The sequence below is a fragment of the Giraffa tippelskirchi genome, chromosome 9, assembly GCF_054371585.1.
Source record: "Giraffa tippelskirchi isolate mGirTip1 chromosome 9, T2T-mGirTip1v1.2.pri, whole genome shotgun sequence".
Taxonomy (NCBI): domain Eukaryota; kingdom Metazoa; phylum Chordata; class Mammalia; order Artiodactyla; family Giraffidae; genus Giraffa; species Giraffa tippelskirchi.
Genome location: NC_137283.1, coordinates 11,412,225 through 11,439,864, shown reverse-complemented (window position 1 = coordinate 11,439,864; position 27,640 = coordinate 11,412,225). Strand labels below are relative to the sequence as shown.

General features: G+C 42.6%; 1 protein-coding gene across 4 annotated transcripts; it reads right to left on the bottom strand.

Annotated features, from left to right (window-relative positions):
* Positions 1-168: 168 nt before the first annotated feature.
* On the bottom strand, positions 169-27,640 carry EXOG (exo/endonuclease G). 4 transcript variants are annotated; one of them, XR_014064627.1, is made up of 7 exons: positions 27,450-27,640; positions 25,858-26,007; positions 23,221-23,360; positions 19,750-19,826; positions 17,763-17,877; positions 1,080-2,244; positions 169-335 (listed from the first exon to the last, which is right to left on the bottom strand). XR_014064627.1 is itself a non-coding variant. In XM_081527397.1 (7 exons), exons 3-7 carry the CDS (start codon positions 25,859-25,861, stop codon positions 1,783-1,785), a joined length of 798 nt encoding a protein of 265 aa, XP_081383523.1. In that variant the 5' UTR covers positions 25,862-26,007; positions 26,873-26,983; positions 27,450-27,640; the 3' UTR covers positions 169-1,782. The 4 variants fall into 4 exon arrangements, 3 of the variants coding, with proteins under 3 accessions (XP_081383523.1, XP_081383521.1, XP_081383522.1); XM_081527397.1 differs by adding an exon at positions 26,873-26,983 and having other exon boundaries at positions 169-2,244; XM_081527395.1 differs by having other exon boundaries at positions 169-2,244.

Here is a 27,640-nt window from a genome sequence, read left to right as displayed (position 1 = left end):
GAAGAAAAAGACAGGCACAAGCTAATGGGAACAGTGTGTTAAGAAAGGCCGGTATTCATCAGGCTGGGGTATTCTGACCCTCCCTCCCAACTTCTTTCTTTTTTACCCAGATAAAGCAGAACAACATCTACCATTATCATCTTACCTTTATCTTTTCTTTTAACATTATTTATTTTTGGCTGTGCTGAGTCTTTGCTGCGGTGAGAGGGGGCTGCTCTTCGCCGCCACGTGCAGCCTTCTCGTTGCAGGGGCCTCTCCTTGCAGAGCACGGGCTCTAGGAGCTCAGGCTCGCACTATGGTGCCCACGGGCTTAGCTGCTCCATGGCATGTGGGATCTGCCAAGACCAGGGATTGACCTCGTGTCCCCTGCGCTGGCAGGCAGATCCTTAACCAGTCAACCACCAGGGAGATCCCTCGTGCCTTTATCTTAACGTCTTGGCATTTCTGCTCGAGATAAACACGAACACCACGAGAACTGTTCTGGTAACACCGCTTGGAAAGACAGCAGTGACGGGACACAGTCAGACAAGTGCCTGTATGCTAGTTTAGGATATTTTACTGCCTACGCTTATCACAGCCCATCAAAGGATCCCACGTAAATCCCAAACTAGAGACCTGGCTCAGAAACACAGCCGCTGCTTCCCCTAGAGCTAGCTGTCTTTGGCTCAACCACCTGCCCTCTGCCATCCACGGAGACAAGCAAGCACAGCGGTGAGCAGGTCACAAGTTGGTGACTCTGCGGGCACAGACCCTTCTTAGGTTCTTCGATCTCTGGAACAAAAGGCCCATCTGGAAAGCAACAAACACATGGATCTGGCACCAGCCAGTCACTAGAAGAACCCCATTTCTGAAGGCCAGCAGGGACTTTGATAAACCCCAGAAAGCATTGACCTCTCACAATCAATCACCTGTGACTATTCTTCCCAAAGAACTAAGGAGGGTTAAAGTCAGAGGACATTAAAGTCTGTTTGGCTGGATGGCAGACAAGAAACCAGACCCTCTCACCAAGTGGGCCCCAGGGTCACAGACACCCGTGGAAAAAGCCAAAAGCCTCTGTGTCCGAGAAGACTTTAACATACCCCATGTTGGGTGCCTCTTTCCTCGTGGATTACTTCTTTGGGAAGATGAACTTTGGGCAACACACTTAAGCTCTCCAAGCCACAGCTTCCTCATGGGTAAAAGGAGGACAGTGCCGTCTCCCTCGAGGGTAGTAATAGGATAGTACATGGAGAGCACTGAGCTTTGTATACACGACCCTCTGAGTGAGCAGAAAATGTAGGTGACAGAAGAGGAGAAACAGCGGGTCCACGAGAGGAGCAAGAAAGAACTATACGACACACGTGGTCAGGATAATGCATAGAGGCCTTAGACCAACTCCAGAGGCGTAAGACCAACTCAAGTCTTGGTTAAACAAAAACATATAAATAATACTGGGCTCCAAGAAGGCTGAGCAGATACAAAGACACGGTACGATTTGGAGACAGAAAATATAACACCTTCACATCCAATACATCGAAGGGACACATCCAACAGACACAGCCCTCCTGTTAACCGGACACAAGACCAGCCCGTGATCTGCAGGTGTTAACAGTTTCCTTATATAATCACTTCCCGTGTCAAATACTATGCCAACCGAAAAATTTGACATCTTTCACCTTCTAGGGAGAAATTTGGTCTGAAATTGAGGATTCCATCATTTTAAGAACAGAGTCGCTAAAACACAGTATCCCGAAGAGGCCACACCCGCTTCCTTACAGACCACGTTGTGCTTCTGAGACAGAACTATGAGGGCTTTTCCTCCAGGACGCCTGACTGCTCCCGAGCCCGGAGTTCTTCCAGTTTCTTCTCGTAGCGAGTCACGAAGTACTCGTCGGGCTCGATGCCCGCGTTCCGAAGATTTTCCATGACCTTTTCCAGTCTGACGACCGATCGGGCCCCCTCAACCTTTCTTGTGCTCAGGTATAGGGTGAATTCCCGGAAGTCCAGGAGCTTACAGGTGTCCACCGAGCAGATGTTCCTGACGTCACGAGTTCTATCCAGATGCGGGAAAAACACCAGTCCCGACAGCTTCTCCAGGTCCTGCAGGCTCACCTGGAACTCACTTAGTTGGGGCTGGAAGCCAATGGCCTTGTTGGGCACCACGAAGGCCCCTAGGGCCAGGGGCTCAGCAGACCCCGCGCTTCTGCGTGCCAGGATAACCTTGTACAGGTGGGAGGGCACTGCCACGTTGTCCTCGCCGATCACCTATAAACAAGGCAGCCATGTTAGCGACGCTAATGTGCACTGTGCCTGCGTGCTAAGTCACTTCAGTCGTGTCTGACTCTCTGCGACCCCATGGACTGCAGCCCGCCAGGCTCCTCTGTCCATGGGATCCTCCAGGCAAGAATACGGGAGTGGGCTGCCATGCCCTCCAGGGGAGCTTCCCCACCGAGGGATTGAACCCATGTCTCTCACGTCTCCTGCACTGGCAGGCGGTTCTTTACCACGAACGGCAGCTGGGAAGCCCAATTTACACTGTGCTGTGCTCAGTCACTCAGTTGTGTCCGACTCCTTAAGACCCCAGGGACCGTAGCCCGCCAGGCTCCTCTGTCTATGGGATTCTCCAGGCAAGAATATTGAAGTGGGTTGCCATGCCCTCCTCCCAACCCAGGGATCGAACCCAGGTCTCCCACATTGCACGTGGATTCTTTACCATCGGAGCCACCAGGCAAATAAGTCCCAAATATTTCCTGAAAAGACTTCTAAATGCATTTCCAAAAATGCACTTAACAAGCTACTCCACCCCATCCCAATGGATTTAAATTCAACTGCCAAAGGTAATAATAAACCAAGACAGATTCTCAGAGAAGATGAGCATTTAACAGGTAGATTCTGATCATCTTTAAAGTAAGGTCACCCCAAAGACCAGGGCTCCCCTTCTCTGCTCTCTTTGTAGGACAAAGGAATGCCAGGAGTGAGTCCTGAGTGTTTTAATGGATAGCAAAAGCCGTTGCCTTCTCTTTGTCTCATCATCAGAACTTTCAGTGCTAACATTTGATAGTCAAAACTGCCAGCTTAGGAACTCCCAGCTCTAGAAATAAAAATATGGCCTCAGTTTATCAAATTCACTAGCGAGCTAAACATATAACCTTTCAAGAAGCAGCCAGACACACCACATCAGTTATTAATATCTTCAGCATCACCTAGACTAAGGCTTATTTTTAAAATTACATTAGATAGGGACTTCCCTGGTGGTCCAGTGGTTAAGACTCAGCCTTCCAATGGAGGGGGTGTGGGCTCAATCTCTGGCCAGGGAGCTAAGAGCCATATGCTTCTCAATCAAAAATCCAGAACAGAAAACAGACACAGTGGAGAAACAAATTCAATGGAGACTTTAAAGTGGTCCCTGCAAAAAACAAAAATCCTAAAAAAATTTTTTTAAATTATATTAGGTAAATGTAAACGCCATCTGCTCAGAGTTCTGTACACTCGGGTCTGCCATCAAACATACAGCTCCTGAATGTGTCATCAAATCTAACACTTTGGAAAGGCATCCACACAACGAAGCAGCCAGAGCCCAGGTCAGGTCTGGAAACAACTCGGTTGCCTGTGTAGGCTGGCTGTAATAATGAAATAACACTGTTATGAAACCTTTTCAAATTTCCTTCCAACTGGCCTAAGAGCCATTATCTGTTTTCTGAAGAAGAAAACGTGAACATCCGTTTCCTTAAAATGACACAATCCCACAACATGATCGTGGTGCTCCTGGTCCTCCCAGGCCCGCCCGTCCTCGGTAAGAGGCCTCCCTTCCAGACCAAAACCGCCAACTTGGGCAGGCCCCGCCGGGAGCCCAGATAGGACAGAGGGATGAGAGCTGTCGAGGATTCGCTTCTGCCTTTCCCAAGCTCCTACCTACACGGCACAGCCCAACAACTCTGAGGCCCTCTGCTGTCTAACACGCAGGGAGGTCCCGCCACCACGACCCACCCAAAGGAATGCTCTCTGTAACTAGCTGTCCTGGAAGTTAGTACAAGCGGTTGGTCAGGGTGTGGTACAGAGTAAGGTTTACGGAACTGCACAACCTACATAACCCCCTCCAACAAGTCATTTATGTGTGCTCCTCCTAGACCAAAAAACACACTGAAGTGAACCCGATGGAGGCCACAACTAGCCCATGGGTCACCAAGAGATGTTAACTCAAGAATGCAACTCAGAGTGCTGTGCCCGGCACTGCTGGAAACACTGACAGGAATAAGGCTGAAAGTCAATGCAGCTCGTGCTGCTCTCAAGAAGCGTCCCATGGGGGGCAGAAGTCAACACCCACAGTTTTCACTGCAGGTAGAATGTGGTGAGATGTCAATACAGAGCATCAGCGCCTGCGCTGAGGAGGTGGGTGCAGAGGAGTCAGGAACCAGAACTGAGGGCACAGCAGCTGCGCCATGGTTTACAAGGAGGGGAGTCTAAATGGCCTTCAAGCTGGGGAGCCAGCAGTTAAGCAAGTCCTTGGTGCCACCTGGTGGACAGGCTCCATCACTGCAGCACAGACCTCAGATTGCCACTATGAGCCTTCAAGTACCAGTCACTTAGTTATCTTCTCTCCTCATGGACTCTCTGTTTACACACACAAATGACAACTCTCAAAAATAATTAACAGGTCAAGCCCGTGTGCTGCCAACCAGGGTTTCTAATAACCCGGTTCATTAAATTCTAGGCAAAAGTAAAGAAGCTTGACATTTTAAGATTCACTGTTTAACCTCATGGAAATCTACCATTTCTATTAGATTTTCAAAAACACTCACACAGCTATGGAACCTCCAGTACTGCTTTTGAGAAACTGCATGGACACAGGAATTCCTACTAAGAACCACAAAGTATGACTCTTCCACCCATGATCATCTCACAATATTTCAACAAAAGGGGGGTAAAACATTCTTCCCAGAAATAAAGAGAAAAATAGAAACTTGGCCATTTCACTATCTGCTCTGATTCAGTCTCCTTTGTCTCAGAAGGTAAACGTCTTTAACTTGCCTAATACAGGAACCAGTATTATTTGGAAACTCGGAAAACTCATGGTTTCTTCACTGAATTTACAACTTTAAAAAAAAAACAAACCCAAAATACTTAAAAACTTTGTAGACAACTCAACCTACAACATAAATTCTTCCCACTTGCAGGAAAATCGGAAGATTTTCAGAAAATGTTTCTAGAAAATAGGGCACCAAAACCAAACAGTTCAGCAAATTGAAACCCAGAGACCTAAGGCTTTGTACTAAGTTGCAAGTCACAGCCACAGTATCTTCTTTTTTCATTCATAAAATGGCTAGTAACAATCCCCAAGCAGTCCATCTCTGAATAGTTCTGCAGAAACAAAGACACGTTAGTTTAAAAAAATAGAAAAAACGATTTTGAAATCTGCAAGGCCTATGTAAAAAGTTATTTTTGTAGCAGACATCACTCAAGAGACAGGAATGCAATTTCATGTGACACAAAAGATGGTTCTGCACCGGGACAGGGAAAACGTGGGATTAAGCAAGATGAGACCAGTTCAAGGTGGACAAAAGGAATTCAGGAGAAGAAAGTAGGCTGGACACAAATGATGCTCTAAACAAAGGACCCAATGGCTTAACTGATTTATCAGTCAATCAGCAATAGTCCTTTCCATATAATATTTAAGTATAAAAATATTTTACAAAGGAAATTCTTGTTGCTGTTAAATTACCAAAAAGCACTGAACTCTTGTTAAGGCTGTAACAAAAACTGGAAATCAACTAGAAAATACAATATATATAACAATCAGAAAGCTGGCACTCGCTCACGACCTGAGGTAAGTTTCCATACCTGCTGGCCTGAGCTTGTTTCCTCTCACCCAAGAGACGGAGACGACAATTTGCTCCCCCGTCTCACCCCCAACTAACTCCACACACACAAAGCTGGGCCTTCACGCTGACTCTGCACCAGAAAGACTGGCCACCAACACCACCCAGGCTAAACCCGCTCTCTGTCCTCTCAAACACACAGCATCAAGAGGAAAAAACATGTTACTTGCAAGACTCAGACAGACGTAATGTATCTATCTGGTTACACTCCCTTGGTAAGACAATAAAAAGATATTCCAAAAATAAAACTGTTAGACACATCAAGAGATGAAGCCCTTAAAATAAAGTCAGACTAATCAAGTGAAAGAAAGATCGTGACGGTGTGATAAATGGGGAATCCCCAGCTGAGCGGACAGAGGGACACGAAGTGAGGGAGTCACAGGGGTGGGGAGTCAACAGGGGTGTTGCAGCCCCGTGTGCTACCTGTGAAGCCTCCATGGACACTCAAACCCCGGGAGACCGTCCTTCTCACACTGGGCACCTGCCCTGGGAGGGGGCAGGAGATGCCAAGCCAGTGAAAAAAGCACATCTTCCCAGATGGTCACTTCTACTGAGTGATTCAGGATGGGGGTAAAGAGTATATATTTAATATATATATATCTAGAGATTTGCTTGCTTTTTTAATAAGACTTTTATTTTTATTTACTTTTTGACCCCGACCCGTGACAGTGAAAGCGCTGAGCCCTAACTACTAGACCACCAGGAAGTTCCCAAGACTTTATTATTATTTTATCTTTTTGGCCTCATCACATGGCATGCAGGATCCTAGTTCCCCGACCAGGGATTGAATCCGTGCCCCCTGCATTGGACACTTTGGAGTCTTAACCACTGGATCCACCCAGGGAAGTTCCATAAGGAAATATTTATCCAATAAAAGAGTTGATTTCAATTAAATAGATATAGAAATTAAGACTGAATAAAGATAATATAGGAGATTTAAAAAAATAATTGCTGATCACATCAGCTGATGTCTTGAAATCCCTGAAGGCATATTTTCAATTTCCTCCCCCTCCTGGAATTAGTGGAAGTTTGGATAATGCTGTAGAAGGAAACAAGACTATTAAGTACTTCTCACACGACAACCCCACCACTGCCGAGCCATCAAATCTGAAGCTCACTTTCTTGCCAGGACAATTATAATGTTCGGGCTGGAATCTTCAGGTGTGTTTCATTTGCCTGGATTCTATCTCTTCTTGAAACAGGCACACGGCTGACCTAAGCTATAATAAAGGGGATGATTGTGATTAGAGCTGTCAGATGACTCACTTCTGATAAAATCACTGCCTCTCATCTTCCCATGGGCTCATGTTCACGCCGGTCCTATGACGCTGCAGTTCTTTCCTACATACTCTAGCAGACATTTCTGCCTGGCTAGAAGGAACCCTCCTCTTGGCCCATTTTCTGCTCTTACTTTTGCGTGCCAGCAACTATCACTTCTAACTGCTCTCCATCCACACCATGTTTTAACTCCTGGCCTTAAGCTTCTATATATGAAGAGCACAGCCAACTCTTCACTGGAGACTTTTGAGCGTTTAAAGAACAACGCTGTGAATGACAAGCAATTCTCATATAAGGAGACAGACCCGCGTTTAGATTTCCCCCTTGATAATTACTAGCAATGTCACTTAGACATGACCCCTTGAAACCTCAATTTCCTCCAATAAAAGAAGATAATCACTACCTGTTTGTAAAAGCTGTTTGTGAGGACTGAACAGGATAGCATGAACAAAGCTACATACATACTGGGAGGTATACAAGGCCCTTGATAAATCCCAGTTCATCTGCTCCACCTCCTCTAAAGTACACATACTAGATACACATAAAGCTTCATCACTAGATAGAAAAGTAAACAAATACATTATTTTTATTAGCTATATTCTCCTAAAATAAGGTTCAGAGTTTAATTGTAAACAAGAAGGAAATACTAAATGGACAGATTTAAGAAAACAAAACATGAATTGTCATACATAAGTGCAAAGCATTCCCTGGGAAACAGGATCCAAGATTCAAATATGTATTTCTTCCTTGAGAGGAACAGACCCACTTCAAGGGCTGGGCAATGCCATGTCCCCTTTCTTAGCATCTCTTAAGGACATGGTTTTTCCCATAAAGGTTTTATTACAAATTGCCAGAAAATAACCTGAATTTTTAGTTGGGCATTCAAGTTGAGCATCTGTGCCTGGTGCAAATCTTACTTTTTTTTTTTTTTTCAAGAAAACTTTTTTTGAAGTGTAGTTGATTTATAATGTATTTGCTTCAGGTGTACAGCAAAGTCATTGAGTTTTACATATACAAAGACAGACACACATAGATATTCTTTTTCACATTCTTCTCTATTACAGTCATTACAAGATATTTAATATAGTTCCCTGGGCCATACAGCAGGGCCTTGTTGTTCATCCTTTTTTATTTTTGCCTTCTCCCCTAGACAAGTGCTCTAATCCAACTGTCAGAGGGACTTCCTGTTTCTCAGCACACATCCTACTTTTTCCTGCCACTTCCGCTTGCCTAGCCTTGCCTCCCATGTCTGTTTTCCTTAGCCAAATTCACCCAAGTTGATACATGTATAGATCTGTATGCATACATATATTTTTAGCCCAACTCAATTCTTAAAATGGTGAGCTCTAAGACAATTTTTCCAATTTAATTTACTAAAGGATATTTTCCTTTCATGCTAATAAATACACTAAAGATTTTTAAATGCAAAGTTCCACCTGAAGTCAAGTTTGATCTGAAAAATGATGCTGGGCTTCCCTGGCAGTCCAGCGGTTAAGAATACACCTGCCATGCCCTGTAACTTTGTGGGAGGCCTCCATAATAATGCAGGTGTTCAGAGGTTCAGCAAAATCTGAGTACAAGTTATTAAGTAAAAGAATCGATAAAAGTTGTTGACTCAAAGACATTAAGAGAGAGATGACTTCTATGATGTGAAAGAGAGGAAAGAAGGGAAAAAGTAACCAAGGAAGCATGTAGTTTATAATTCCATGTACATGCCTCCCACGTGACAAGTACTTCAAGATTTGCTGAATTAAAAGATTTGCCAGTGTGAACATGAATAGGTCCTATCAATTACTACAGACATGGAAAACTAATGTTACAGGTTCAGTGGCCCAGAATCTGAAAGAAAAGACCTAAGACTGATAATGCTTTAAAACAAAAAAACAAGACTGTTACTCAGAGTACACTCTTCAAGAAGCTCACTGTGACTGCCCTCACACTTTCATCACTATGACACTAATTAGGGTCAGAAGAGCTGACAGATCTCTTCTAAAACTCTCTTTGAGAATACCTATACATGCCTGTATGGCACTCACTGATTGACTATTTAGTAGGAAAAGCAAGGTTAAGTTTTTTTAGTGGTTAATTTTACGTAACCCAGTGTTAACAGAATTCTAGTATACAAAAGATATGCTAAGAGGTATATACATTTGCTTCATTCTGAATTAATTGCAAATTTAAAATGTGTAAGGATGGCATATGGAACACCTGTACACCCTTCACCTGGATTCATCAACTTTGAACATTTTGCCCAATTCCATTTATCACTCAACCTTTTTCTATGTTTTTTCCCTAAACCTTTTGTATTTCTTAAGAGCAAAGACATTCACTTACATAATCACAGTATAATAATCAAAGTCAGGAAATTTCACTGATAAAATATAATTATCTAACCTACAGACCTCACATGTTACCAATTGTCCAAATAAAGTCTTATTCAGCAACTTTTGTTTTTCTAGGATCAGAAAAACAAAAGTTGCTGAATAAGACTTTATTTGGTCTAAGATAACACAATGCGTTTTATTTCATATATTTTAGTCTTTAGTCTCCATTAATCTTGAATGGTTAATAGCTCAAGCCTCTGTCTATGGGGACATGCCTCTGTCTTGGAGGACACTAACATTTTTGAAGAATGTGAGTCAGGTATTTCACGGCATGCCCCTCAATTGGGGTTTGCCTAATACTCCTGCATGGTGACATTCAACAGCATGCATCTTGGGCAGAAACACCCCAGAAGTGATACTGCATCCTTCTCAGTGTGACACACCATGAGGTAAAGTTTATCATAAGTCTCTGTTGCCAGCTCTTCACTCCCACAAGCACTTCTGGAACACTGAGTGTGTGAGCACCTCTGTGGACACCTTATCGACCCACACATCGCTGCTCCTCAGAGCCAGACAGGTGGATCAAAAGCCAGTCAAGGGGCACAGAATATACCCTAAAGTTGTTTTGAGTTTCCTACCTCTGTTTCTCAGGTCATTCGGTTTTATCACAGACCCCCTTAGGTAACTATGTAACCTAACAGGCAGCATTTACTCAACATCTGTTCCCTCCAAACACACCCACTCTTTGACTTTCCAGGAAGCCCTTCAATCTCTGATAACTGACTTGACCACTTCTCTTATTCCTCCTTACCCCACTTCGTTCCTGGGCACTTGGTACATCTCACAGAACATCACCTCAGCCACCCTCTTGGCAGAATCCTTCATCTTACCCATCAACAGGAGTGGTCTACCTCTCACACCACTAATCAGACTGTCATATATCTTCACTCTCCCTTTGCTTTAATCCATAAAGTTCTCAAATATCATGCATATTTAAAAAAAAATTTTTTTTCACCTTTCTTTAAAAAAAATCCAAGCATCTAAAAGAAAAGCTTTTCCTCCCATTTACTCAACTAACTGGGCTTCCCAGGTTGGCTCAATGGTAAAGAATCTGCCTACCGTGCAGGAGCCACAGGAGATGCTGAGTTCCATCCCTGGGTTGAGAAGATCCCCTGAAGAAGGAAATGGAAACCCACTCCAGTATTCTTGCCTGGGAAATCCCAAGAATAGAGGAGCTTGGTGGGCTGCAGTCCATGGGGTCACAAAGAGAGCGACACGACTGAGAGACTGAGCATGCACTCAACTATTAATAACTGCAAGCTGGATGTCTTCCTGAATGTTTCCCTCTTCTTCACCCCAAAACTGAATTCGTGATCACTCTTCACTGTATTTCTCTATTTCTCCTCACTCCACCTGTGTGAGTCCAGCCCGTGTCCATAACGATACCTAAATCCCACAACTCTGCTGTCGATCCTAAGTGTTCCAAGCTCACACCGCTCCGTCTTCTGGAGCTCCCACCCTCCCCTCCTGACTCTGTTCACTCTTATTCCTCCATCAAGAACTGGCTCAAAAATCGCCTCCTCTGGGGAATTCCTTGGCGGTCCAGTGGCTAAGACTCTGTGCTTCCAATGAAGGAGCTAGGGTTCAATCCTGGGTCAGGGAACTAAGATCCCACAGGCCAAAAATAAATAAATCAATCCCCCCCTCTGTGAAGTCTTCCTGACCCCTGCAAATAGGGTTGGTCACTTCTTTCTGACTCCACTTCATCTATGCATGTATACATCAGTTCACGGTGTAACATAACTAACTGATAACATGTCTGTCTCCTTCTCTAAAGTGCACTCCTTGAAGTCAATGGTTGCTTTTTAACCCATCATTATAACCTCTATGCCTATCATTCCAACTGCTCAATAAATCCTTGTGAATAAATGCTAAAAAGTTGAATACAGAGACTTCCCTGGTGGTCCATTGGCTAAAACTCTGAGCTCCCAAGGCAAGGAGCCTGGGTTCAATCCCTGGTCAGGGAACTAGATCCTGCCTACCACAACTAAATATCCTGCATGCAGTAACTAAGGCTCAGTGCAGTCAAATAAATAAATAAATATTTTTAAAAATAATAATTCTAGGGGGGCGGTCCTAAGATGGTGGAGGAATAGGATGAGGAGACCACTTTTTCCCCCACAAATTCATCGAAAGAATATTTAGACGCTGAGCAAATTCCACGAAACAATTTCTGAATGCTGGCAGAGGACATCAGGCACCCAGAAAGGCAGCCCATTGTCTTCGAAAAGAGGTAGGACAAGATATAAAAGAGAAAGAGAAAGACAGAAGCGGTAGGGACGGAGATCTGTCCTGGGAAGGGAGTCTTGAAAAAGAGAGAAGTTTCCAAACACCAGGAAACACTCTCTCCGGCGGGTCTGTGGTGAGCCTTGGAATCTCAGAGGGCAAAATAACTGGGAGGAAAAATAAATGAATAATTAAAACCCACATATTACGTACCTAACAGCAACTCCCAGCAAAGCAGCAGCCCAGACGCACGCATCCCCCACTAGCAAGCGGGGGCTGGGCAGGGAGGGGCGGGCTGCATTGCTCTGGGTAAGGACTGGGCCTGGATGCCCCAAGGGCAATCTGAGGGAACTAGCTTGAGATAGCAACCCAGACTGTGGGATAGCTAGCACAGGAAAAGCCTTAACCCAAGACACTGCCAGGCCCGCTCACAGAACAAAGGACTGAGCAGAGCTGGCCGGCTGCAGACCAGCCCATCCCCCGCCAGGGACAGGGAGGTGAGGGCAGCCAGAGCCGGAAGGGCGCAACTGCGGCCCCAGAGAGGCATCCTATACCAAACTGCAAGCAGACCTCATTGCTAACCAAGACTTCTTGGGATCCTAAACGTTGACACCTGCTGGGAGGGTTGCAGCCAGAGATCAGCTCCCCAGGTGAGAGCACGGCACACCTGGGAAGCTGCGCCCGTTTTACACCCAGAAAACCGAGCGGCTGGGACAGGGGAGGGGGAAAGGCGCAGCCCCCAACTGCACTAGCCAAACACCTGGTCACCCGAGCTGCTCGGACCTGGAAAGGGCACAAAACTCAGGCTCAACCAAGTCTGCGCCTTTGTGGAGTACCCGAGAACCTGAACCTGAGCAGCTTAGACCTAGGAAGTACAGGCAGCCCCAGGGGCCCTCCTCAGACAGTTCCCGGCAGAGCAACCTAGAGCCTGAGCAGTGTAGATGGGAAAGCACACACGCCGTGAGCCGGGCAAACCCAGTGTGGTTGACTCACTGTGAGCACACGCCAGTGAGATTTGTTTGCAGTGTTCCTCCCTCCCCACAGCACGACTGAACAAGTGAGACTAAAAAAAGTGACCACCACCGCCCCACTTGTGTCAGCGCGGAAATTAGACACTGAAGAGACTAGCAAACAGAAGAAGCTAAAAGAAACAGAGGAACTTTGGAAGTGACAGATGCAAAAGATTAAAACCCTGTAGTTAGCACCGACTACACAGGAAGGGGCCTAGAGAGCTGGAGAAGTACAAGCCAGACCAAGGAACCATCTGAAAATGAACTGACCCCACACTGTCCGCAACAGCTCCAGAGAAAGTCCTAGATATATTTCTACTGTTATCATTTTTTAAATTTTTAAAACTTAATTTTTTTTACTGTTTTATTTTATTTTTATTTTTAAGTCCCCTATTACTCCTTCAATTTTCATTTTTATAACCTACTTTTAACTTGCAAAAAAAGAAAAAGACTATTTTTAAAGCAAACCTCATATATATATATTTTATAATTTTTGCGACTCTGGTTTCTTTTTTTTTTTTTTTTTTTAATATTGTATTTTTGAGAATCTAACCTCTACTCTAGATTTTTAACCTTTGCTTTTTGGTATTTGTTATCAACTCTGTATCTTTAAGAACCCAATCTTCAGTATCCATTTTTACTTGGGAGTGAGATCACTGGCTTGATCTCTAATGAGATGGATGAAACTGGAGCCTATTATACAGAGTGAAGTAAGCCAGAAAGAAAAACATCAATACAGTGTACTAATGCATATATATGGAATTTGAAAGATGGTAATGATAACCCTATATGCGAGACAGAAAAAGAGACACAGATGCATAGCACAGTCTTTTGGACTCTGTGGGAGAAGGTGAGGGTGGGACGATCTGAGAGAACAGCATTGAAACATGTATATTATCATATGTGAAACACAACGCCAGTCCAGGTTCGATGCATGAGACAAGTGCTCGGGGCTGGTGCAATGGGATGACCCAGAGGGATGGGATGGGGAGGGAGGTGGGAGGGGGGTTCAGGATGGGGAACACATGTAAACCCATGGCTGATTCATGTCAATGTATGGCAAAAACCACTACAATATTGTAAATTAATTAGCCTCCAACAAAAATAAATAAATTAATAAACAAAAGGAAAATAAAATAAAGGCTGAGAAAATAGACAAAGAAGGACACTACATAATGATCAAAGGATCAATCCAAGAAGAAGATGTAACAATTATAAATATATATATGCACCCAACATAGGAGCACCACAATATGTAAGGCAAATGCTAACAAGTATGAAAGGGGAAATTAACAGTAACACAATAACAGTGGGAGACGTTAATACCCCACTCACACCTATGGATAGATCAAATAAACAGAAAACTAACAAGGAAACACAAACTTTAAATGACACAATGGACCAGCTAGTCCTAATCGATATCTATAGGACATTTCACCACAAAACAATCAATTTCACCTTTTTCTCAAGGGCACATGGTACCTTCTCCAGGATAGATCACATCCTGGGCCATAAATCTAGCCTTGGTAAATTCAAAAAAATTGTAATCATTCCAATCATCTTCTCTGATCACAATGCTGTACGATTAGATCTCAATTACAGGAAAAAAAACTATTAAAAATTCCAACATATGGAGGCTAACAACACGCTTCTGAATAACCAACAAATCACAGAAGAAATAAAAAAAGAAATCAAAATATGCATAGAAACGAATAAAAATGAAAACACAACAACCCAAAACCTATGGGACACTGTAAAAGCAGTGCTAAGGGGAAGGTTTATAGCAATACAGGCTTATCTCAAGAAACAAGAAAAAAGTCAAATAAATAACCTAACTCTACACCTAAAGCAACCAGAGAAGGAGAAATGAAGAACCCCAGGGTTAGTAGAAGGAAAGAAATCTTAAAAATAAGGGCAGAAATAAATGCAAAAGAAACAAAAGAGACCATAGCAAAAATCAACAAGCTAAAAGCTGGTTTTTGGAGAAGATAAATAAAACTGACAAATCGTTAGGCAGACTCATGCCAACAAAATGCACAACTTGGAAGAAATGGACAAATTCTTAGAAAAGTATAACTTTCCAAAACTGAACCAGTAAGAAATAGAAGATCGTAACAGACCCATCACAACACGGAAATTGAAACTGTAATCAGAAAGCTTCCAGCAAACAAAAGCCCAGGACCAGACGGCTTCACAGATGAATTCTACCAAAAATTTAGAGGAGAGCTAACACCTATCTTACTCAAACTCTTCCAGAAAACTGCAGAAGAAGGTAAACTTCCAAACTCATTCTATGAGGCCACCATCACCCTAATACCAAAACCTGACAAAGATGCCCACAAAAAAAGAAAACTACAGGCCACTATCACTGATGAACATAGATACAAAACTCCTTAACAACATTCTAGCAAACAGAATTCAACATATTAAAAAGATCATACATCATGACCAAGTGGGCTTTATCCCAGGGATGCAAGGATTCTTTAATATCCGCAAATCAATCAATGTAATACACCACATTAACAAATTGAAAGATAAAAACCATATGATTATCTCAATAGATGCAGAAAAAGCCTTTGACAAAATCCAACATCCATTTATGATAAAAACCCTCCAGAAAGCAGGAAGAGAAGGAACATATCTCAACATAATAAAAGCTATATGTGACAAACCCACAGCAAACATTATCCTCAATGGTGAAAAATTGAAACCATTTCCCCTCATGTCAGGAACAAGGCAAGGGTGCCCACTCTCACCACTACTATTCAACGTAGTTTGGAAGTTTTGGCCATAGCAATCAGAGCAGAAAAAGAAATAAAAGGAATCCAGATTGGAAAAGAAGACGTAAAACTCTCACTGTTGGCAGATGACATGATCCTCTACATAGAAAACCCTAAAGACTCCACCAGAAAATTACTAGAGCTAATCAATGAATATAGTAAAGTTGCAGGATATAAAATCAACACACAGAAATCCCTTGCATTCCTATACACTAACAATGAGAAAACAGAAAGAGAAATTAAGGAAACAATTCCATTCACCATCGCAACGAAAAGAATAAAATACTTAGGAATATGTCTACCTAAACAAACAAAAGACCTATATATAGAAAACCATAAAACACTGGTGAAAGAAATCAAAGAGGACACAAATAGATGGAGAAATATACCGTGTTCATGGATCTGAAGAATCAATATAGTGAAAATGAGTATATACTACCCAAAGCAATCTATAGATTCAATGCAATCCCTATCAAGCTACCAACGGTATTTTTCACAGAACTAGAACAATAATTTCACAATTTGTATCGAAATTTAAAAAACCTCGAATAGCCAAAGCAATCTTGAGAAAGAAGAGTGAAACTGGAGGAATCAACCTGCCTGAATTCAGGCTCTACTACAAAGCCACAGTCATCAAGACAGCATGGTACTGGCACAAGGACAGAAATATAGATCAATGGAACAAAATAGAAAGCCTAGAGATAAATCCACGCACCTATGGACACCTTATTTTCGACAAAAGAGGCAAGAATATACAATGGAGAAAAGACAATCTCTTTAACAAGTGGTGCTGGGAAAACTGGTCAACCACTTGTAAAAGAATGAAACTAGAACTCTTTCTAACACCATACACAAGAATAAACTCAAAATGGATTAAAGATTTAAACGTAAGACCAGAAACTATAAAACTCCTAGAGGAAAACATAGACAAAACACTCTCTGACATAAATCACAGCAGGATCCTCTATGACCCACCTCCCAGAATATTGGAAATAAAAGCAAAAATAAACAAATGGGACCTAATTAAACTTAAAAGCTTTTGCACAATGAAGGAAACTATAAGCAAAGTGAAAAGACAGCGTTCAGAATGGGAGAAAATAATAGCAAATGAAGCAACGGACAGAATTAATCTCAAAAATATACAAGCAACTCCTGCAGCTCAATTCCAAAAAAATAAACGACCCAATCAAAAAATGGGCCAAAGAACTAAACGACATTTCTCCAAAGACGACATATAGATGGCTAACAAACACATGAAAAGATGCTCAACATCACTCATGATTAGAGAAATGCACATCAAAACCACAATGAGGTACCATTTCACGCCAGTCAGAATGGCTGCTATCCAAAAGTCTACAAACAATAAATGCTGGAGAGGGTGTGGAGAAAAGGGAACCCTCTTTATACTGTTGGTGGGAATGCAAACTAGTACAGCCACTATGGAGAACAGTGTGGAGATTCCTTAAAAAACTGGAAATAGAACTGCCATATGACCCAGCAGTCCCACTGCTGGGCATACACACCGAGGAAACCAGAACTGAAAGAGACACGTGTACCCTAATGTTCATAGCAGCACTGTTTATAATAGCCAGGACACAGAAGCAACCTAGATGCCCATCAGCAGACGCATGGATAAGGAAGCTGTGGTACATATACTCAACGGAATATTACTCAGCCATTAAAAAGAATACATTCGAATCAGTTCTAATGAGGTGGATGAAACTGGAGCCTATTATACAGAGCGAAGTAAGCCAGAAAGAAAAACGCCAATACAGTATACTAACGTGCATATATGGAATTTAGTAAATCAGTAAAGATAATCCTGTATGCGAGACAGCAAAAGAGACACAGATGTATAGAACAGTATTTTGGACTCTATGGGAGAGGGTGAGGGCGGGATGATATGAGAGAATGGCATTGAAGCATGTACATTATCATATGTGAAATCAATTGCCAGTCCAGATTCGATGCATGATACAGGGTGCTCGGGGCTGGTGCACTGGGATGACCCTGAGGGATGGGATGGGGAGGGAGGTGGAAGGGGGGTTCTGGAAGGGGAAAACATGTACACCCATGGTGGATTCATGTCAATGTATGGCAAAACCAATACAATATTGTAAAGTAAAAAAATAAATAAATTTAAAAAATAATAATAATTCTAAAAAGTACAATACAGAATGAGATTATAATCTCATGCACATAAGCCTGAATGTTAAAACATGTTCCTACCTGGTAACTAACTGTTTTCTTTCCATCACTTCCAGTCTGAGGTAAGGTCAGCGGTCCAGATACTATCCAAACATCCTCAAACCTCTCTGTCAGTTCTCGACAGTACATTTCTATTCTGAAAAACAGAAAGCAAAAAGATACGTGATAGTCTCATACCCAAATGTAGAAAAGAAGCAAACCATATCAAGTCCTTAGGAGAGGTAACAAGAATACTGAATTACAGAAAGCAATGTGAACAAGTGAATATGGCATAAAACACTAAAAAGCAAATAAGCAACATTCTTCCCAGTTTGCTGTATGAAAAAAACTTAAAAAAAAGACATGCATTTATACAACTATCTACACCTTCCTGTGGGTCCATTCAACGTAAAGTTTATGACTGAAATTTTGTTTTGCTTCCTCCCTTATTTTTCTATGCCAGTAGTTCTCAAACTTTATTCAAGAATTATGTATCATTTCAACAAGTTGATATTTTTTATATAACTACATCGACTATAGGACAGTCAGGTTTATCCTAGCATTTCTTAAATACTGTCACCCTGTATTAAGAGCAATGAAATATTAGTAGCATGGAATGAAATATTAGTGTAAAATGAAATATTAATAGCATGAAATATTACTATTAGTTTTAAATACTTAAAAAAAACCCTGACAGAACTGAACGAAAAAGAGAGAACGCCCAGATGATTTTATACAATAGTTCCTCATCCACAGAGAATATATTCCAAGACCCTCAGTGAATTCCTGAAATTGCAGACAGTACCAAATCCTATATATACTGTTTTTTCCTATACACATATACCCATGATAAAGTTTAATTAATAAACTACACATGGTAAGAGATTAATAAAATAGAACAATTATAACAATATGCTATAATAAAAGTTATATGGGTGTAGTCTCTCTCAAAATATCTTACTGTACAAATTCACTGATCTAAACTAAGCAGTTATCATGCTTAGTGGCTGTAATATATGCAGCTTGAGATGCAACAGCAAAACTAGCACAAGTTTTGTTTTTCTTCACAATTTCATAGATAAAAAGATTCCTTCTTACATCACAGCAATTTTAGCCACGCAGGACAAGGCAGAAGGCACTAAATTTTTCCCGGGCAGGACAAGGTAAAAGGTACTAGATTTTATTTTTTTTTAATCTTTTGTCTTTTTTTTAAAATTTTAATTAATTTATTTGGCTGTGCCGGGTCTTCATTGCTGTGCGTGGGCTTTCTCCAGCTGCAGCAAGCTGGCTCTAGAGCTCGGACTCACTAGTTGTGGCACATGGGCTCAGTTCCCCACGGCATGTGGAACCCTTCCTGAGCAGGGATCAAACCCGTGTTCCCTGCACTGCCAGGTGGGCTCCCAACCACTGATCACCAGGGAAGCCCGGGAAGCACTAGGTTTTATCAGGTGACTAGGCAAGGCACCAATTTAAAACTTGAGAAAATTAATTTCAAATAAATAAATAAAACTTGTAATTTATTATTTCTGGAATTTTCCACTTAATATTTTTGGACTGTGGCTGATGGTGAATAACTGAAACAGCAGAAAGCAAAACCGCAGATAAGAAGCGACTACTGTAGACAGCTTCTATCAGAAAAACTGGTAATGGTTATGTTCAACGGTTCCAAAACTTCTCAAAAAGCTCAACAATTGTTAAAATACAAACAGAAAAATACAGAGCCCTGTGCCTAATGCATAGTGTTCCACTGCCTCAGTAATAATGTTGTTAGTAGTTTCTTCCAGAACTTGACTTGTGACCAGTGGAAACAAGATCGAAATGGCTGGCTATGGACTGAAGTCTATACTTCCATAGACAGACCCCCAAATCCAGCTTGGGTAACCGACCCCAAAGAAAACTAGTCCGAAGCATTTATCTTCAGCAGTGTTAGCAGTTGAAAAACAAAAGACAGGAAGAGCTCAGGCACACATGCTCCTGTCATATCATGCATCTCCCACAGAATCACATTTTAAAAACTCTCCCTGCTCACCTGTTCCAATATCCAGCATTATTATCAAAGTTCTGAGGCACAATATTAGAGAGGTAAAAGGTTTCAGCCATGGCTTTCTGTGAAAAGAAGTAAAAACACATTAACATGCACTGAAATGCCTTCCCCTTTGAGAGGGACAACGAGTTCCCTATTCAAACCTTAGCTCCAGGCAATTACAGCTACCATTTGTTTAGATAAACAAAAGCCACAACTCCTCCATGACAGAAAGCTCAATAAGGATTATCATCAGAATAAGGACTGTAACAAAAGTAGTTGTTTGGGGTGCTAGCTTTCTTTCAGTTCAGTTGCTCAGTCCTGTCCGACTCTCTGCGACCCCATGAATTGCAGCACACCAGGCCTCTCTGTCCGTCACCAACTCCCGGAGTCTACCCAAGCCCATGTTCATCGAGTCGGTGATGCCATCCAACCATCTCATCCTCTGTTGTCCTCTTCTCCTCCCGCCCCCAATCCTACCCAGCATTAGGGTCTTTTCCAATGAGTCAACCCTTCGCATGAGGTGGCCAAAGTATTGGAGCTTCAGCTTCAACATCAGACCTTCCAATGAACACCCAGGATTGATCTCTTTTAGGATGGATTGATTGGATCTCCTTGCAGTCCAAGGGACTCTCAAGAGTCTTCTCCAACACCACAGTTCAAAAGCATCAATTCTGCGGCGCTCAGCTTTCTTCACCGTCCAACTCTCACATCCATACATGACCACTGGAAAAACCATAGCCTTGACTAGACAGACTTTTGTTGGCAAAGTAATGTCTCTGCTTTTAAACATGCTATCTAGGTTGGCCATAACCTTCCTTCCAAGGAGTAAGCGTCTTTTAATTTCATGGCTGCAGTCACCATCAGCAGTGATTCTGGAGCCCAAAAAAGTAAAGTCTGACACTGTTTCCACTGTTTCCCCATCTATTTCCCATGGAGTGATGGGACCAGATGCCATGATCTTAGTTTTCTGAACGTTGAGCTTTAAGCCAACTTTTTCACTCTCCTCCTTCACCTTCATCAAGAGGCTCTTTAGTTCTTCTTCACTTTCTGCCATAAGGGTGGTGTCATCCGCATATCTGAGGTTATTGATATTTCTCCCGGCAATCTTGATCCACCTTGTGTTTCTTCTAGCCCAGAGTTTCTCATGATGTACTCTGCATATAAGTTAAATAAGCAGGGTGACAATATACAGCCTTGACATACTCCTTTTCCTATTTGGAACCAGTCTGTTGTTCCATGTCCAGTTCTAACTGTTGCTTCCTGACCGGCATACAGGTTTCTCAAGAGACAGGTCAGATGGTCTGGTATTCCCATCTCTTTCAGAATTTTCCACAGTTTATTGTGATCCACACAGTCAAAGGCTTTGGCATAGTCAATAAAGCAGAAATAGATGTTTTTCTGGAACTCTCTTGCTTTTTCGATGATCCAGCGGATATTGGCAATTTGATCTCTGGTTCCTCTGCCTTTTCTAAAACCAGCTTGAACATCTGGAAGTTCACGGTTCACGTATTGCTGAAGCCTGGCTTGAGTATTTGAGCATTACTTTGCTAGTGTGTGAGATGAGTGCAATTGTGCAGTAGTTTGAGCATTCTTTGGCATTGCCTTTCTTTGGGATTGGAACGAAAACTGACCTTTTCCAGTCCTGTGGCCACTGCTGAGTTTTCCAAATTTGCTGGCATATCGAGTGCAGCACTTTCACAGCATCACCTTTGAGGATTTGAAATAGCTCAACTGGAATTCCATCACCTCCACTAGCTTTGTTTGTAGTGATGCTTTCTAAGGCCCACTTGACTTCACATTCCAGGATGTCTGGCTTTAGGTGAGTGATCACACCATTGTGATTATCTGTGTCGTGAAGATCTTTTTTGTACAGTTCTTCTGTGTATTCTTGCCACCTCTTCTTAATATCTTCTGCTTCTGTTAGGTCCATACCATTTCTGTCCTTTATCGAGCCTATCTTTGCATGAAATGTTCCTTTGGTATCTCTAATTTAAATTCATACACGCAATGTAGACTACATGAACAAAAATTTCCAATATATAGATAAAAGGTGAATTCTAGTGTTAAGTCTCTGGCAAAGCGCTTCTCAACAAAGGTCAGCTTTCAGAAACACAGCAATATTTAAGTAGTACAAACACATTAGTTCAAAAGTGGTACAAAAAAAAAGTCCTGTTCTTTTGAATTTCTGGCCACCATGTGTTCATTCAGGCTTCCTTGGTGGTTCAGACAGTAAAGAATCTGCCTGCAACACAGGAGACCCGGGTTGGATACCTGGGTTGGGAAGATCCCCTGGAGAAGGGAATGGCTACCCCTTCCAGTGTTCTTGCCTGGATTATTTCATGGACAGAGGAGCATGGCAGGTCCATGGGGTTGCAGAGAGTCAGACACGAAAGAGCAACTGACACTTTTTCCATGTGTCCCTTCGCCTCACGTTTCTGACCTGTACACCCGAGGCTCTGTCACCAGATTTCTTTTTATTGATCTACACGAACTGCCAAGGTCACCAAATACTCTGTCTTCAACAAGTGGCTCTCAGGCTTGCATGCACACTGACATAACCTATAGAGCTTCAAAAATATGGATACCTGGGTCCCACGCCCTAGAATTCCGGATTTATCTGCTCTGGTTACAGTCTGGGTACCAGGATTTTTTAAGACTTCCCCAGCTTGTTATAATAGTATCCAAGGCTGAGAGTCACTATCTTAAAGAAAATAATCACCAACAATTCATATAATAAATTTCAACCTCAGAAAAGTCATTTCTCCCCTTTTTTGGCAGAAAAAGTATCCTAAACTAAAGGAGGCTAGAGAGACATGACAACCAAATCTAATATGTGACTCATGATTAAATACTGAGTTTTTCACAAAAAGTTGTAAATGACATAACTGGGACAATTTGGCAAATCTGAATTTGAACTGCATGCTAGTATTATTGTACAAACACACAAAAACACATTTGCACACATTTCTTGGTATAATGATACAACCTGATATATATCCGAATATCCTCATCCTTAGATAATACAACCTCCCGAACAATCTACCTAGGCAGGAAGTGTTACCATGTCTGCAATTTACTGTCCATGATTTAAGAAAATTCATACATAAAGTATATATATCAAGATGCATTTTCTGTACTATCCTCAACTTTCCTCCAAGTCAAAATATTTTTGCTGTGCTCTCTTTTCAACTTTTCTACAGGTCTGAAATCTTTCAAGATAAAAATGAGTGAGTAATCTAAGCTCATAGCGGCTTTCCAATTCCCTTTTGCACACCTTTTAGTTTTCCCCACTCAACCCCTTTAAAAATGCTTGAACATCTGAGCAAAGAAAAGAAGTGTAATCAGGAAGAAAACTACAAAGTAGAGCATAAAAATTCTCAAGGGTTAGGGTTTGGGTCTTGGGTTAATTTCCAAGTCCCGTGGAATGCATAATACCAGCCCTGAGTTCCCATCCCTCCTGAAAAATATGCCTACAGTGGAGAATTTGTTATTTCCTGCTGGAGCCATGTGGCCTCGTGACCACCCACTGCCAATATAGTCCTCGTTGAAGGCACTGAAGGCTGGAGGGATGTTGGGATCCGGCTTGAATTTACAATGTTTTCTGTCTGCATCACCTGAAGAAAAAAGACACACAATGCTAAGTGCACAAATCTCTCTCAAGATTCTCTAAGCAAGGCAAGCTGCCAGCTGGTATCTCTTTGAGCAGCTAGTAGGCTAGTATCAATCCTTAGTGATGGCATGCATGTCTCAAGTTCCTGGGATAGTTCAGATACTTCATTTGAGTTTAGCAAGAACTAAGTCTTGCCTTCAGTCCCCCTTACCCCATAAGGCTACAGAAACAGAAGCAATATGGCTTTAGTTTACCAGCACCACTCTTACCCTCTCTGGATTCTGGCATTCCCCCAAATATTGGTCTGGCAAATTCTGATAGACCCTACTATCATGTAGGGTCTTCATGTATTTTAAGTGATTTTTTTCTATATACTAATAACATTTCTTGTTGTTTTTGGCAGGAGAGTTAATCTAAATAACTTAGCCTGTCATTACTAAAACTGTAAAACAAATGCTTCACACTAAAATCAAGGAAATCACAGGTATATTGCTTCTTGTTTTCAAATAATATTAATTAGCTCTATTTCACGTCCTCAAAACTATACAGCTCACATGATTTACACTAAGAAGCACAGTGCTTTTTCTTACATACCTCTGAAAATAATAACTTAATTGCAAGATCAAATTAGTGAAGCTGAAATTCCATCTTGGGCAAACTGCTGTATTTAAAGGAAATTTATCAGGCTTGAGACTAAATCAAGTGAGTTTCTTTTGATGTAAATTTATAATCAGGGACTTCCCTGGTGGTCCAGCGGCTAACACTCCATGCTCCCAAAGCAGGGAGCCGAGGTTCGATCCCTGCACGTAACTAGGTGACACATGCCACAGCTAAAAGATCTCTTGTGCTGCAACTAAGACCCAGAGCAGCCAAATACATAACTTTTAAAACTTATAATCAATTTCACCTGCTATGATAAAGTTTACACTTACATCAGTTCCCTTCTAGCAGTAAGCATATTCCAAAGTCAAAGTTGCTCAGTCGTGTCCGACTGTTTAGGGCCCTGACTATATAACACAGCCCACTGAATTCTCCAGGCCAGAATACTGGAGTGGGTAGCCTTTCCCTTCTCCAGAGGATCTTCCAACCCGGGGATCGCACCCAGGTCTGCCACATTGCAGGCAGATTCTTTACCAGCTGACCCACAAGGGAAGCCCAAGAATACTGGAGTGGGTAGCCTCTCCTTTCTCCAGGGGATCTTCCCAACCCAGGAATCAAACCGGGGTCACGTGCATTGCAGGCGGATTCCCTACCAACTGAGCTACCAGGGAAGCCAAGCATATTCCAATCCTCCTGCTATTCTGCAGGTTAATGTGTACTCTATGAAGGCACACACTCATTTTAATATAAGTATTTTAATATATTTAAAACCAGTATGCGCTATAAAGCAATGGAGAAATAATTTGTGGGTCATATAGCACATTAAAAGGCAAGTAACAGAATGGGAATAAAGCAACTCTGACAAAGTAATAGTCTTCATACAAAAATTTCTGACAAAATTCAAAAACGAATATCCCCATTGAAAACGGTAAAGCAAAATTCACAAAGAATAAATCACAAAATATTAACCCTCAAAGTGAGGGTTAATTAACCCTGGTAACCAACACACTGTAATGGTGGGAGTGTAACAACAAATAGGGTAAAGAGTGATTGTGGGAGTGTAACCTGGAAAGGCTACCTAAAAATCAATCTAACAGTAAATAGCAAAACCTGGTCATCTTAATTACACGAATGCATCAAGACACGAGGACATGCGAACAGACGCATGCACCTGCCTGCCTCTCCAATCCCGAATCACGGTCTCCCTCGCTACAGCTGGGCTGGCCTTCTTTTAGTTCCCTAATGGAACAACACTCTTCACATGGAGGCCTTTGAAGAGGCAACTGTGCTTCTCTTTCCCTGTCTGGAATGCTCTTCTCCATATCCCGCTACCCACCCAGCTCCTCTGCCTGGGTCACTGCCATCCACTCTTCAGACCACTTTCTCAGAGAAGCTTCACTTAGTACCACCAGGTTCTCCTGTTATAATCTCTCATTATATTCTTTATTGTTCCTTAATTACACAAACCCAACTTGCAATCACTTCTCCTCCAGGAACAGTTATTGCCAAGTGTAACTATACGTTCCTGAGTATTTGACAGGTCAACACACCCGCTCCCTGACCCAAAGTGTCCTGGGGGTAGAGACCATCTACTCTGGTCACTGAGAGAACCCCAAGGCCCACCACAGTGCCAGGCACCTGGCAGGCATTTAAAGGTATGCGTGGAGGTTATGAATGAGTGCTGTTCACAGCAGCCGTATTTGTGACCAAGCCTCCAATTCATGTGTCAAGATATAGATCCTCTCAACCCGAGACAGCCAGGCAGGGTCCACTTATCTCGTGAGCCATATAAACATTTTCTACAAGCACTGTAATGTAGAAAGGGTTGAAATTATTAATAACCCTGCTTGTTCTCAATTTGGAAACATCTTTCATCAATACCTTTGCTTCTAACCACCTACCCATTATCTTGCTCTTCGATATATGTTCAAGAACCCATCTAGGCACCCGCTTTGACTGATCATAAGACAAGGCATGGTTAGTGTAACACCTCGCCTCTGTTCCAGTTAAAGGAAATCCAAATTGTTCCAAGACAGCCCTTTCTGAAGAACCTAAAAATGAGAAAGGGTGCAAAAATAAGTTAGTGACTTTTATTAGGAACAAAGAATAACAACAAAGGGGGTAAGACAAAGGACTGGCTCAACCATAACATTAAGCAGGTGATTTCATTTTTGCAATTACTTACAAGGCAAAGAAGAGAGTAAGCAAAATACTAGTTTGGCCTAAAATCAATTGCATAATTCTATCCAAGTAAACTGCACCCATTTCATTAACTGTTAAATAAGAATCCGATGTTACTGGTCTTTCACATCGAATTTTCAAATCTCTGCACCACACAATGCAGTGTACTCAAGAAAAACTCCTGTCATGGATATAACTGACTGGGAGACAGCCCACCTATTCACCATGCTTTAAGAGTTAACGTGGGGACAGAAGCACAGACTTTTCATTTTTGTTTTAAGACCCTCATTCAGGGACTTCCCTGGCGTCCAGTGGTTAAGACTCCAGGCATCCAATGCAGGTTCAATCTAGGGTCAGGGAACCAACACCCCACATGCCTCGCAGCCAAAAAGAAAAAAAACAAACCCCAAACAACAACAAAAAGACCACCTCACTGACACTCTTCCTCAATGTTCTGGTACTGAGGCAGAGATGTATGCTGCAGCAAGACAGTGGTAAAACTGGCACGGCTTTTCCCAGTGGGAGAAACTAAACATCTACTGAACAGGGAGTCAGTTTCCAAGTAACCCTGTTTCGATGCCCTCTCCAGGCTTCAACTCACCAGAGTAGCTCTCTCGCTACATGCCAAGTGTCAGGAGGAGCAAATTAAATGCACATGTTGGAGACAGAAATGAGCATGGGCTCATTTACTTTGTCAAACATAAGGTACACCTGGTAACTTGCAGATTTACTTGCCTTGCAGAAGGCTAGCAGGTGTTCTTCACTTAAACAATGATCAAAGGAGGACAGCTCACGGATCTGCTAAAACAGCGCTCCCCAACTTTTTTGGCATCAGGGACTGGTTTTCTGAAAGACAATTTTGGAAAGGACCCGGGGGTGGGCCTATGGTTTCAGGATGATTCAAGCTCATTACACTTACTGGGCATCAGCTCCACCTCAGATCATCAGCTATTAGATCCCGGATCTTTGGGACCCTTGTGTTAACACTAAGTGGGCCTTCGTTCATTCATCTATACTTACTGGACGCCAATTATATACCAGGTACCAGGCCGTGTACGGTGGAGAACTTACAAAAAAAAAAAGGTCCGAGAGCTTAGGGAGCTAACAATCAAGGAGAGGACAGAAGACAGTCAAAAACACGTGTGGGAACACGGAGCGGGCAGGTGAGACGCGACGTGGGCAGAGGAGGCAGAACCAAGAGACGACAGCGGACGACCAAAGGCTGGGCGAGTGGCGACAGCGCGCGTCCCTGGTTACGGCTCCCGTCCGAGGCAGGAGCCTGGACCCGAGATCTGGGGGCCCACACACTCACCGTCCGGCTCCCTCACCACCACCGCTGGCTCAGCATCCCGACCCCGGAGGACCTGCACGACCATGAGCCCAGTGCTTGCAGCGCCCGCGACCGCTCCGGCCACGAAGCCACTCAAAAAGCGCCGGGACCCTCGGAGACGCGAAGCAAAACTTTTAGCAGCCATGTTGCCCGAGACGCTAGCCTTTTGCCGC

Coding starts and splice junctions, on each gene's coding strand:
- EXOG (XM_081527395.1), bottom strand. CDS start 27,612: ATGGCTGCTAAAAGTTTTGCTTCGCGTCTCCGAGGGTCCCGGCGCTTT. Junction 26,008..27,449: donor GGTGGTGAGGGAGCCGGACG/GTGAGTGTGTGG, acceptor TCTCATTTTTAG/GTTCTTCAGAAAGGGCTGTC. Junction 2,245..17,762: donor AGAAAACAGTTAGTTACCAG/GTAGGAACATGT, acceptor CCTTGTTTATAG/GTGATCGGCGAGGACAACGT.